The sequence below is a fragment of the Pipistrellus kuhlii genome, unplaced genomic scaffold (assembly GCF_014108245.1).
Source record: "Pipistrellus kuhlii isolate mPipKuh1 unplaced genomic scaffold, mPipKuh1.p scaffold_m20_p_100, whole genome shotgun sequence".
NCBI lineage: Eukaryota > Metazoa > Chordata > Mammalia > Chiroptera > Vespertilionidae > Pipistrellus > Pipistrellus kuhlii.
Genome location: NW_023425406.1, coordinates 607,781 through 621,216, shown reverse-complemented (window position 1 = coordinate 621,216; position 13,436 = coordinate 607,781). Strand labels below are relative to the sequence as shown.

The following is a 13,436-nucleotide window of genomic DNA, read 5'->3' as shown; positions in this document are numbered from 1 at the left end:
CCAGCTTGCTGGGCACTTTGGGGCTCTCACACTGGCCCTGGCTGCTTGGCAGGAGAGCTCTGGGCACCAGGCAGCCCAGGTGGGGCCTAGTGCCCAGCGGGAGGGGAGGCAGGGCCCCAGCTCAGTGGGACCCCCACAGGCATCCTTCCAGGGCATTGCCAGGCCTGGGTCGCCCCGCCCCCGGGCCGCGCTGGGGGCGGGGCGGGGCGGGGCTGGTGCGGGGTGCCGCTTGCGGAGCCCCAGGAACCCTGTGTAGTAGCTGCAGGCCTCGACGGCGCCGCTGCCCGGCTGCCATGGCCGCGCACGGGAAGCTGCGCCGGGAGCGGGGGCTGCAGGCCGAGTATGAGACGCAAATAAAAGGTGAGAGGGCGCTGGGCTCTTCCGGTCCGGTGCCCTGCGGGGGGCCCAAGGCTGTGGGGGAGCCCCAAAAGTCCCGCTGCTGGCCCAGTGACCTCAGGGGGTGTTGAAGGAGGGAACCTGAGCCCCCTGACCGTCACTCCTTCCTTCCCCCTTCCCTCCTCCATCACTCCCTTCCTTTGGTCTCTGCCCTCTTGAGTTCTCCCTGCACCTCGCCCAAGGAGCCCGAGGAGAGAATGGGGCCCTGGGTGCACCAAGATGACCCCCTAGAAAGTGGCATTCTAGCCACGATGAAATCGAACACTTTGACTTCGCCGAGGGGGACCCAGGAAGGAAGTCCAGGTGCCTCGGTGGATGTATGAGTGATGGCTTTGTCCCTAAACCACTTCAGTCCCTGGCGCCCAGCCTCTTTGCCCTCCCTTGGGCACGGAGGTGGCTCAGAGCGAGGGCCACTTTCTCTGGGTCAAGCGGGCACAGGGAGTCCTGGCCTGAGACATTGGGCAGGGCCAGCCTCGCAGCCGTGTGAAGAGTAGACCTCCTTGGGCGCTGATAAACATGCTGTGCAAATCGCATGCAAATCAGCCTTGCAGATTCTTAGTCGGCAACTTCTGTGGTTTTATTTAGGAGTTTTATTTAGGGTGTGGCGACTCCGGCAGAGGGAAGAGGTAGCATCCAAAAGCACCAGCAGTTTGGGGTCCTAAAATTTCTCAGTGTCTTTCGTTGCGCGGCCCCCATAGAGCATTCTCCATCGCTCTGTTTACAGATGGGAGAAACTGAAGCTCAGAGGAGCAGTGGCTGGCACGCAGTCACACAGCACTGCAGCTCCTAGGAGGTCAAATGAAACGACCCCTGACGTTTCTTGCAACACACAGATGCATGTTGCAACATAATTATCAATGCAAGCAATTTATACTAAAATAATGCTGGAGTCTGCCCGCCTGAGAGAGGCGGCCTTCCACCCGGAGCCAGCATGAGGCAATGGTGAGGGTGAGCCCTAACTGGTTTGGCTCAGTGGATAGAGCATCGGCCTGCAGACTGAAAGGTCCTGGGTTCGGTTCCGGTCAAGGGCATGTACCTTGGTTGTGGGCACATCCCCTGTGGGAGATGTGCCGGAGACAGATAATTGATGTTTCTCATCGATGTTTTTAACTCCCTTTCTCTCTGTAAAAAAAAAAAAAAAAAAAAAAAAAAAAATCAATAAAATATATATTTTTTTAAATGGGGAGGGTGCTGGCACCTGTTTGGCTCAGTGGACAGAGCATCGGCCTGCGGACTGAAAGGTCCCAGGTTTGATTCCGGTCAAGGTCATGTACCATGTACCTTGGTTGCAGTCACATCCCCAGTGGGGGGTGTGCAGGAGGCAGCTGATCAATGTTTCTCTCTCATCGATGTTTCTATCTCTCTCCCTTCCTCTCTGTAAAAAAATCAATGAAATATGTTTTTTTTTTAAATGGTGAGGATGAGCCTGCTCCCCAAGCCTCACCTTCATCATTTCCAAGATGAAGAGAATGCTGCTCATCCTGCTTCCTCAAAATGCCACGAGGTGGGCTGCAGGGCTTTGGAAAGTCTTCAGTCAGCACATATGTGTCAGTTCATTCACATGGACAAATTGGAAGTGTGAGTGAGGCTGTCTTTCCGATGTTCCTTCTCTGCTCTGGCCCTCGGATTATTTTAGCTTCTGTTCCCCGCCCCCCACTCCCACCACCAACAAAAGAAACTTCCTACCAGGCGAGAAAACAGGATCACTGTCTTGACACCCCAAATTCTGACAGGTCAGCAGAGTCGTGGTTGGGAGGCCATCTTCTCTTCTGCTTTGCTTGTCAGCAGAAGTGAGACCTAGGCCTTCGCTCACAGGAAGTGCTGGTGGGGCCCAAGCACAGTGGATTCCATCCTTCCTTATGACAGATGTTTTCTATGCATCTATTCTGACTCTTTTGCTGAGCAAAAGAGAACCAGTCGCTTCCGTCCTTACAGCTCAGAGACATCTAGTAAACAAGGCATCACACAACTATTTTTAAAAATATGTTTTATTGATTTTTTTTTAAGAGAGGAAGGGAGAAGGATAGAGAGTTAGAAATATTGGTGAGAGAGCTGCCTCCTGCACATCTCTCACTGGGGATGTGCCCGCAACCAAGGTACATGCCCTTGACTGGAATTGAACCTGGGACCTTACAATCTGCAGGCCGACACTCTATCCACTGAGCCAAACCAGTTTGGGCCCACAATTATTTTTATTTTAAAATAACATTGTTATTTCAGAGAGGAAGAGAGAGGGAGAGAGAGAGAAACATCAATGAGGAGAGAGAATATTTGATCGGTTGCCTCCTGCACGCCCCACACTAGAGATCAAGTCTGCAAAACAGGCATGTGCCCTGACCGGGAATGGAACCGGGTCCTCCTGGTTCATAGGTTGATGCTCAGCCATTGAGCCACACCATCTGGGCGGCATCACATAGTTTTTTTTGTTGTTGTTGTTTTCCAATATATTTTATTGATTTTTTACAGAGAGGAAGGGAGAGAGATAGAGAGCTAGAAATGTCAACGAGAGAGAAACATTGACCAGCTGCCCCCTGCACAGTCCCTATCGGGGATGTGCCCCCAACCAATGTACATGCCCCTGACTGGAATCGAACCCGGGACCCTTCAGTCCGCAGGCCGACGCTCTACCACTGAGCCAAACCGGTTTCGGCACATCACATAGTTTTAATTATGATGCTGACCACCGTAAAGGGAAAGCCGGGATGTCTAGAAAGGGGGTAGGAAGAACGGTCCTAGTTTGGGGAGAGATCAGGGAAGGGTTCTCTGATGCATGCATCTGAGCTGAGGTCTGAGAGGTGGACAGAGACACAGCCTAGGCAGGCGTCTTCAAACTACGGCCCTCGGGCCACATGCGGCCTGCAGAGGAGTCTGATCCGGCCCGCCAGGTTTTTTGGGCAGTGAGCGCAGCCGAGGTGTTACAGTAGGAATTAGTAGTTCATATAGTCCGGCCCTCCAGCTCTCTGAGGGACCGTGATCTGGCCCCCACTTTAAAAAGTTTGAGGACGCCTGGCCCTAGAGTAGGGGTGTCGAACTCAATCAGAGAAGGGGCCAAAATCTAAAATCCAGCCTAAATCGCCGGCTGAATGGTTTACTGAACAGTCATAAACTGTCATTGTGATGGAAACGCAGCGGAGTGCAGTGATGACAGCGCGGTGCGGGCCACATTGCAAGGCCTGGCAGGACGGATTTGGCCCGCGGGCCTTGTGTTTGACACATGTGCCCTAGAGGCTGGGGCCAGGCACCAGCTCTTGGTGCTTAGAGAGCGCTAATTCCCTTGCCTCCTACGTGACAGCAACCAGTGCGCATGTCTGGATCCTGATCCAGGCAAGGCTGCCCTGAAGAATAAATGAAACATCGTGGCATGCTGGTCCATTCAGCTCTGTCATTGTCCCCAGGGAGCTGTTGCTCCCGGAAGGTGGGCAGATGCCAGAGGAAGATGAGGTGAGCTTTGAGGTCTCAGACATTTCTTGCAATGAAATGGAATTTCCTTTTATTTACAAAATGTTACCCCAGCCGAAACCGGTTTGGCTCAGTGGATAGAACATCGGCCTGCGGACTGAAGGGTCCAGGGTTCGATTCCGGTCAAGGGCATGTACATTGGTTGCGGGCACATCCCCGGTAGGGGGTGTGCAGGAGGCAGGTGGGCGATGTTTCTCTCTCATCGACGTTTCTAGGTCTCTATCCCTCTCCCTTCCTCTCTGTAAAAAAATCAATAAAATATATTTTAAAAAAAATGTTACCCCAAATCAATGAAGAAGCTGTCTTGCTTGCCTCTGCCCTGGTCTGCATTGGTTTCACTGTCAGGAAGTTCTCACTCACCCCCTACCCCCTACCACTACCTTCCCCAGGCTTCCATTTACCCAGCTTGACCCCACGGTGGAATAAAAGCACCTTTTCACTAATTTTATTTCTTTTTAATTATATTTTTTTTTATTGATTTCAGACAGGAAGGGAGAGGGTGAGGGAGAGAGAGAAACAGCAATGATGAGGGAGAATCATTGATCGGCTGCCTCCTGCGTTCCCCTTACTGGGGATCGAGCCCACAACCCGGGCGTGTGCCCATGGCCGAAATTGAACCTGGGACCCTTCAGTCTGCAGGCCAACCCTCTATCCACTGAGCCAAACCAGTCAGGGCCCCTTATTGTCTTTTGCCTGGATTGGTACAGTAGTGGCCAACTGGGCTGGGCGCTTCCCTCTGGCATTTGATCTCCTCATGGGCTCCCCACGGCACCCCCAGGGGGCTGTGGCTGCCGTCTTTCGTGGCCTCAGCCGGGAGTTCCCTGGCCTCGGCTCCCCGCCCCCACTGGCCTCTCAGGCTCCTCACTTCCCCTGGCACCGTTTGTTCACTAGCCACACTGGCTCCAACCACCTTCACTGTTTCCTCTGCCCCAACTTTCTTTCCCTAATTGTCCCCACAGCTCTGACCACCCTCCTCTAAAAGAACCCTACTGGGGCCTCTGCTCTGATCTGGTCACTAGCTGTCTGTCCCCCGTTCCCATCTCGGCTCCATGAGGGCAGACGCTCTCGGTCACCCCTCTCTGCATCCAGAACGCTCCTGGCGCAAACTGGGTGTGTAGTCAACTTTCTGCGAAATGCAGAAAGCAGTTCATGTCCCTCCCGGGGCACGTGGACAGAGATCAGTCCGTGGGTGACCTGCTTGCCAGAAGCCAGGACTGTGACTTATTCACCCAGGAGCCCCAGGTCCCACCTGGGCACGCAAGTGGGCGGCACAGATGTTTGCAGCCGTTGCTTCAGCTCATCAGTCAGGCGGTTCTTGGCCGCGTAGGTCTGTGTGGGGAAAGCAGCGTTGCTCAATCAGGCCTGTGATAAGGTGTCAAAAGCCAGCGGAGTGGGGGCCCCGGGTGTGGCTCTGTCTGCTGGGAGGTGGGACTGGGGGTGCCCTGGGGTGGGTGATCGGGAGTGGGAACTGGGGACAGAAGACAGGCCAGCTTCCTCCCTCCCTTCACTTGTCAGCTCTGACCAGCACCCCCTGCCCACTGACCTTGGCCATGAGGCCGCCGTGGCCACAAGTTCACTGCGGATTTGGCAGAGCGCCACAGCCCCCATGCCGCCGTGCAGCCCCGTGTGTCTGCTTTTGTAGGGAGGCCGCTCTGCTTGGGGTCCTGGGCACCTACAGGGCAGGAAGTGGCATGGGAAGCAACTCGGGGGCTTTCCAGAAACCGGGGAGTTGTGGGAAGCCTAAGTGAATGGCGTCTGGCTGGGACGGGGCAAGATGGGGCTCGGGCAGCTCTGTGTTCATGGCTCCTGGCTCCGCCATGCTCCCTCTTCACCCCTGGGCCTTCGCATGGCTCTCCCCTCTCTCCGAAAATAGCCTTCCTGTTCCTCTCCAACCAGTGGGGCCTGGCTGGTTCCCTTTAGCCTCAGCCCAGAGGTCCCTCTCTTCAGGACTGATCTGAGTCCAGCTGGACGTCTGAGCCTGGAACTTCTCCCTGGGGGCCTCTTTCTTCCCCTCCTGCCCCAGCCGTCACCCTCGGGGCAGACGGGACAGCCTGCTGCCCAGGCCTGAGCCGCGGTTTGCCCACAGAGATGCGCTCGCAGCTGAGCGAGCAGTTGCGCTGCCTGGAGCTGCAGGGGGAGCTGCGGCGGGAGCTGCTGCAGGAGCTGTCGGAGTTCATGCGGCGCAGGGCCGAGGTGGAGCTGGAGTATTCCCGGGGCCTGGACAAGCTGGCCGAGCGCTTCTCCGGCCGAGGAGGCCGCCTGGGGGGCAGCAGCCGCGAGCACCAAAGCTTCCGGTAGGTCCTGGAGGGCTGGATGGCCATGGCCGGGCTCAAGCCCCGCTCCCAGGCTGAGTGCCCCTCTGTCCCCAGGAAGGAGCCGACCCTCCTGTCGTCCTTGCACTGCTGGGCCGTGTTGCTGCAGCAGACGCGGCAGCAGAGCCGGGACAGCGCGGCCCTCAGCGAGGTGCTGGCCGGGCCGCTGGTCCAGCGCCTGAGTCACATTGCGGAGGATGTGGGGCGGATAGTCAAGAAGGTAAGGCCCAGGTCCCGGCTGATTTGGCTCAGTGGATAGAGCATCTGCCTTCGGATGAAGCATCCCGGGTTTGATTCCACGTTGTGGGCTTGATCCCCAGTGGGAGGGAGCTGATCTATGATTCTCTTTCATCATGGATGTTTCGATCTCTCTCTCCCTCTCCCTTCCTCTCTGAAACCAAGAAAAATATAAAAATTAATTAATTAATTAATTAAAAAAGAAAAGAAGGTAAGACCCTGCCTGGCCTGTGTCGCTCAGTGGTTGAACATCAACCTATGAACGAGGAGGTCACAGATCGATTCCCGGTCAGGGCACAGGCCTGGGTTGCAGGCTCCATCCCAGTGTAGGGTGTCCAGGGGGCAGCCGATCAATGATTCTCTCTCATCATTGATGTGTCTATCGCTCTCTCCCTTCCTCTCTGGAATCAACCAAATACATATTTTTTAAAAAGAAGGTAAGCCCTGACCCTGGGTCTAGGAGGGGTGAATGGCCTCGGGATCTATCAAGGGCAGCCTGTGGGGACACACTCCAGAGGCATCAGGCCTGGGAGGGCGAAGAGACCAAATGGGTGTCAGGCGTGGGTGCCACGCTGAGGTGCAGTGACCATCCCAGGGCAGCGGCGGGTCCCGCACGGGGGCAGTGATCCTGTCACGTTTCCCCTTCTCCCCAGAGTAAGGATCTGGAGCAGAAGCTGCAGGAAGAGCTCCTGGAGGTGGTGTCTGAGCTGCAGACGGTGAGGATGACAATGAGAGGGAGGCTCTCATTACATCTCTGTCCTCCCGCACCTCCCGCCAGGCCCCAGGAGGAGGATGGGGGCCCAAGGACCATAAGCATGGGCTCAGGCTGGGTGGGCTGGGGGCTCATATGGGATTGCCTTACTCTCTGAGTAAGTCTGAGGCCCCGTCGGGTTGGGAGGAGGACGGGGAGGGCTGTCTGTGGCCTTGGCCTTCAGCGGGGCTGCCTGGCCTTGGGCCCCCCTCCAGGCCAAGAAGACATACCAGACGTACCACACGGAGAGCATGAACGCTGAGGCCAAGCTCCGGGAAGCCGAGCGGCAGGAGGAGAAGCGGGCTGGCCGTAGTCCTGCTCCTGCCACGGCCACGGCCACCACCGAGGCAGGGCCCCTGCGCAAGATCTCTGTCAAGAAGGGATCACGGCTGGTAGAAAAGGTGGGCCTGGAGGCCATGGCTCCTGGCCTTTGTCCCTTCCAGCCCTGGCCCTGACCGGGGCCTGCTAGAAGGTGGCGCAGAGAGGGGGAAGGCAGAGCTGCGGAGGGGAGAGCCACAGACCTCTGCCAGGGCTGTAAGAGGAGGGATGGGCTGAGCCTAGTCAGCCCTGCTGGCTCTGGAGGGCTCATGCTGGGGTGGAGCACAGAGAGGTCAGGAGGATGGCGTCTGTCTGCCCCGTGCTCTTAGCTGCCTGCCCCCCAGCCCATCAGAGGCAAAGAGAACTCTCACCCTCCCTGCCTCCTGCAGTGCCGTGAGGTTTCAGAGGCGCGGGGAGACACAGAGAGGGTGCTGGGGTGATGGGCAGGGATAAGGAGCATTTGAAGAGAGGCTGGAGAGGTTGAGGGTGGCAGGGATACCAGAATGGAGAGGCGCCAAGCTGGGAACAGCTGAGGTGGAGGGGTTGCCAGCCCGAGACTGCGGGGTTTGTGCACAGCCGGGAGGGGTGGGTGAGCACGTCGGGGCTTCTGGCCTCGCTGTGGAGGAGCCTGTGGGGCTTTAGGTGGAGCTGGAGGGGGTAGGGAGGGGGAAGAGTGTAGGGGCCGGCTGGGTAGATGACCCTGGCGTTCTTGACCCTGAGCAGCGTCAGGCCAAGTTCTTGGAGCACAGACTGAAGTGCACAAAGGCGCGCAACGAGTACCTGCTCAGCCTGGCCAGCGTCAACGCCGCAGTCAGCAACTACTACCTGTATGACGTCTTGGACCTCATGGACGTGAGTGCGAGGCGGACAGGCGGGGGAGCTGGTGCCCAGTGCCCTGGGGCCCGCCCGAGCCGTGTCCTTGCTCTCTCCCCAGTGCTGCGACACAGGGTTCCACTTGGCCCTGGGGCAGGTGCTCCGGAGTTACACGGCTGCCGAGAGCCGCACCCAGGCCTCCCAGATGCAGGGCCTGGGCAGCCTGGAGGAGGCGGTGGAGGCCCTAGATCCTCCAGGGGACAAGGCCAAGGTGCTGGAGGTGCACTCAGTGGCCTTCTGCCCCCCGCAGCGTTTTGACTACCAGCCCCACGAGGGGGATGAGGTGAGGTCACCGCCCCTGCCCCTTTAGTGCCCCCGGCATGGACACCAAGGGCTTTGCGTTCCCTGCCCTTCAGGTAAGTCAATGAATTTCGCTTCGCTAAGGGGTGGCAACTCCTGAATGTAGCTTATTTCTTGGACCCTCATTCAGTGGCCTTGAGGCAAATGAGGTCTTCACGCTTGCATTGGAAGCAAACGAATTTCTGCAGCTCATGGCAGTTCATCCAGCTCATGAACACCCACCTGCCCCAAAGGCAAACACAGTAAAAATATCACCAGTGTTGACCTAACAGGTTTAGCTCAGTGGATAGAGCGTCGGCCCGCGGACTCAAGGTTCCATTCCAGTCAAGGGCATGTACCTTGGTTGCAGGCACATCCCCAGTAGGGGGAGTGCAGGAGGCAGCTGATCGATGTTTCTCATTCATGTTTTTAACTCTATCTTTCTCCCTTCCTCTCTGTAATAAGTCAATAAAATATATTAAAAAATATATCATCAGTGTTGACAGCAGGTGGGCTTATGGCTGTCCATATAGTCTTCTTCCAATTGTTCTGTATGTTTTAGACATACCATAACAGACTTGGAGGGAAAGAAACCATACAAGCAGTAAAATATAACTAGGAGTTGTTGGTGGTTTTTTTTTTTTTTTTTAATATGTTTTTATTGATTTCAGAGAGGAAGGGAGAAGAAGAGAGAGCAAGAAACATCAATGATGAGAGAGAATCATTGATAAGCTGTCTCCTGCACCCCCCCTCCCCCCACTGGGGATTGAGCCCACAACCCAGCCATGTGCCCTGACCAAGAATCAGACCGTGACCACCTGGTTCATAGGCCAACATTCAACCGGCTCTGCACTATTTTTTTACTTGTCTCTGCACTATTTTTTCCTTTACCAGTTTATTCTAATGGGCATTACTCATGGACTGGCATTACATGGAGCTATCAGTTATTTCATGTGTCTTTTGACCAAAATAATGATTGAAAAAGTCAAAGGGGCCAAGACCGGTTTGGCTCAGTGGATAGAGCATTGGCCTGCGGACTGAAGGGTCCCGGGTTCGATTCCCTTCAAGGGCATGTACCTTGGTTGCGGGCACATCCCCAGTGGGGGGTGTGCAAGAGGCATCTGATTGATGTTTCTCTTTCATCGATGTTTCTAACTTTCTATCCCTCTCTCTTCCTCCCTGTAAAAAAATCAATAAAATATATTTTTAAAAAAAGAAAAAAGAAAAAGTCAAAGGGTACTCCAGGCTCTCAGTGGCATACAGCCATTCTTGACCTCACCCTTTCTGTTCTTGATTCCTGCTCCCCCAAAATAGCCACTTCCCCGTCTTCTAGCTGCTGCTTCTGGACCTTCTGTGTGCGTGTTCAGATCATGCAGCGGCTGCTAGTTGCTTTTCAACTTTGCCCAGGCCCTGCTGACTTCCTTCCATGGATGATCAGGGTTCAGCCCCACCATATCCCTGTAATAGTCCTCTCGTCCTGTCCATTGTGCCAGGCGATCTGTGCACTCCCTCTAATTTCACTTTTTAAAAAATATATATATTTCGCCGAAACCGGTTTGGCTCAGTGATAGAGTGTCGGTCTGTGGACTGAAAGGTCCCAGCTTCAATTCCGGTCAGGGGCATGTACATTGGTTGCGGGCACATCCCCAGTTGAGGGTGTGCAAGAGGCAGCTGGCCGATGTTTCTCTCTCATCGACGTTTCTAGCTCTCTATCTCTCTCCCTTCCTCTCTGTAAAGAAATCAATAGTTCACAGACCGACACTCTATCCACTGAGCCAAACTGGTTTTGGCTTATTTTCACTTTTTAAAATATATTTTTATGGATTTCAGAGAGAGGAAGGGAGGAGGAGAGAGAGAGACGGAACCATTAGTGATGATAGAGAATCATTGGCTGCCTCTTGCATGCCTGAAACTAATATAAAAATCATATTGACTGTCAACTGTCATTGAAAAAGAAAATAAAACCAGACTGAGACTTTCTGTAGTTACATGTTGGACCTCATGGGTTAATTCTCTAATTTCCTTATCTATGCTTTCTATTTCCACATCACTAAGCCTTTTAATTCTGCTTTCTGAGAGATTTCTTCAACGACCTCTTCCAACCCCTTGTTGAATTTTTTTTAAAGTGTACTTTCATATTTTGTTTCTAAGAATTCTGTTTTCTTTTACAAGTTTCTGTTTAGAATAATCCTCTGTTCTTGTTTCACGAATATAATATCTTCTCGAATCTTTCTGCAATGTTTATTTTTGTTTGCTGGACAATTTTCTCTGTTTCTTGCATTTTCTTCCAGTATTTTTTAAAAATATATATTTTATTGATTTATTAGAGAGAGAAAGGGAGAGGGATAGAGAGTTAAAAACATCGATGAGAGAGAAACATCGATCAGCTGCCTCCTACACACCCCCCACCAGGGAAGTGCCCACAACCAAAGTACATGCCCTTGACTGGAATCGAACCTGGGACCTTTCAGTCTGCAGGCCGACTCTCTATCCACTGAGCCAAACCGGTTTCAACTGTTCCAGTATTTTTAAAAATTTGTTTTGATCTGTCTTCTATTTTAGAGTTTCCCCGAAATGGCTGACTTGGCCATCGTTCATATGTAAGAGGAGGCACAGAGAGGGGAATTAAATACATGATGTGGCCCAGCCTCTGTGGCTCAGTGGTTGAGCACCGACCTATGAACAAGGAGGTCACGGTTCGATTCCCAGTTAGGACACATGCCTGGGTTGCGGGCTCCATCCCCAGTGCGGGGCCTGTGAAGGAGGCAGCCGATCTATGATTCTTTCTGATTATTAATGTTTCTATCCCTCTCTCCCTCTCCCTTCCTCTCTGAAATCAATTTTTTTTCATATATATATATATATATTTATTTATTTATTTATTTTTATTTTATTTTATTGATTTTCTTACAGAGAGGAAGGGAGAGGGATAGAGAGCTAGAAACATCGATGAGAGAGAAACATCGACCAGCTGCCTCCTGCACACCCCCTGCCGGGGATGTGCCCGCAACCAAGGAACATGCCCTTGACCGGGATCGAACCTGGGACCTTTCAGTCCGCAGACCAACGCTCTACCACTGAGCCAAACCGGTTTCAGCGAAATCAATTTTTAAAAATGTGATGTGTGTGAGCAGAGCTGGTCAACAGTGCCCTTCCCCACAGGGTGGCTGGAAGGGGACTCACATCGATGCTCCAAGGGAGACCCACACCTTGGGGAACCGAGGAGGTGCATCTCAGTAAGAGGGTGCTAGGAAAACTCTAGGACTTGAGCTAGAATGGGGGGAGGGGAGGGGAGTTGGGAGAGAGGCTTGACTCTGACTTGGATGCTGATAGGAAGCAGGGGTAACTCTGGGTGTGTATGTTAATAAGTCTTATCTAGCCCTAGCCGGTTTGGCTCAGTGGATAGAGCGTTGGCCCCTGGACCGAAGGGTTGTGGGTTCGATTCCGGTCAAGGGCACGTACCTCGGTTGTAGGCTCCAGTTGGGGCATATGTGGGAAGCAACCAATTGATGTGTCTCTCTCACATCGATATTTCTCTCTCTGTGTCTCTCCATCTCCCTTCCACTCTCTCTTAAAAAAAAAAATATGTATGTGTGTGTGTATATATATATATATATATATATATATATCTCCATCCTTGGGTGAGGATTAACAACAACAACAAAAAGTCTTATCTGGAAGTCAGGGTGAGCGATGAAGGGAGGCTAAAGCTGTCTTCAAGTGAGGAAGCAGCAGCCACTTAGGAGCTGGCACAGAGGACAGTTTGCTGATATTTGTGGCTTGGACAGCGTTTTTGTTTCTGTTTGTGCTCAGACATGATTACAAGGTGGTCATGCTTTTGTCTTCACCCCTCCTGGTCACAGAGGGGCCTTGTCTGACGTTGATGCTCTCTGACATTCCTTATGTTCAGTGGGACAGCACCAAGACCCAGCTGTGAGTGGCCGGCCCGCTCCAGATGGCGGCGGCTGCCTGCTCTTTCTCATCAGTAGGGAGCTTCGTCACCTTCAGCTGTGACTAGTGTCTCTGAGTCCAGCATTCCTCTGATTAATCCTTTCCCGAGAGTCAATCTCTAGCTTGCCGTTATTCGTGTGGGTTTTGAGAGGGTGGGACTTCTAACCTCAGTGCTTCCTATGGCCTGGATAGTCTTTAAAAAATATTTATTTATTAAATTGATTGGGGTGGCATTGGTCAACATGAACGTATAGGTTTCATGTGTGGGGTTCTATGTTACAAGATCTGTATATTGCACTGTGTGCCCAAGTCCCAAATTCAAATCTCCTGTCACCTTATATTAGGACCCTCTTGTCTCCCCATCCTCTTCTCTCTGGCAACCACCACACTGCTGTTTGTGTTCATAAGTTTCAGTTTTATTTTATTTTATTTTATTTTTTATTTATTTATTTTTTAAATTATGCATCCCAGTGGCATTTTTTTTATTTTTATTTTTTATTTTATTGATTTTGTACAGAGAAGAAGGAAGAGAGATAGAGAGTTAGAAACATCGATGAGAGAGAGTCATCGATCAGCTGCCTCTTGCACACCCCCTACTGGGGATATGCCCACAACCAAGGTACATGCCCTTGACCGGAACCGAACCCGGGACCTTTCAGTCCCCAAGCCGACGGCTCTATCCATTGAGCCAAACCAGTCCCGGTCAGTTTTATTTTTTTAATTTATTTTTTAAAAATGTATTTTATTGATTTTTCACAGAGAGGAAGGGGGAGTTAGAAACATCGATGAGAGAGAAACATCAATCAGCTGCCTCCTGCACACCCCCTACTGGGTATGTGCCCACAACCAAGGTACATGCC

General features: G+C 52.8%; 1 protein-coding gene across 3 annotated transcripts in view; it reads left to right on the top strand.

Annotated features, from left to right (window-relative positions):
• Positions 1-13,436, top strand: part of ARHGAP4 (Rho GTPase activating protein 4) — a 30,197-nt gene that overhangs the window by 3,090 nt on the left and 13,671 nt on the right. For 2 of the 3 annotated variants that reach the window (XM_036430049.2, XM_036430048.2), the window contains exons 1-7: positions 213-360; positions 5,942-6,149; positions 6,225-6,387; positions 7,058-7,120; positions 7,371-7,556; positions 8,197-8,325; positions 8,408-8,629. In XM_036430049.2, the coding sequence (XP_036285942.1) occupies positions 294-360; positions 5,942-6,149; positions 6,225-6,387; positions 7,058-7,120; positions 7,371-7,556; positions 8,197-8,325; positions 8,408-8,629 (1,038 nt within the window). In that variant the 5' untranslated portion in view covers positions 213-293. Of the gene's footprint in view, positions 1-212; positions 361-5,941; positions 6,150-6,224; positions 6,388-7,057; positions 7,121-7,370; positions 7,557-8,196; positions 8,326-8,407; positions 8,630-13,436 lie in introns of those variants that run through there. The other variant, XM_045578699.1, reaches the window with a different exon arrangement.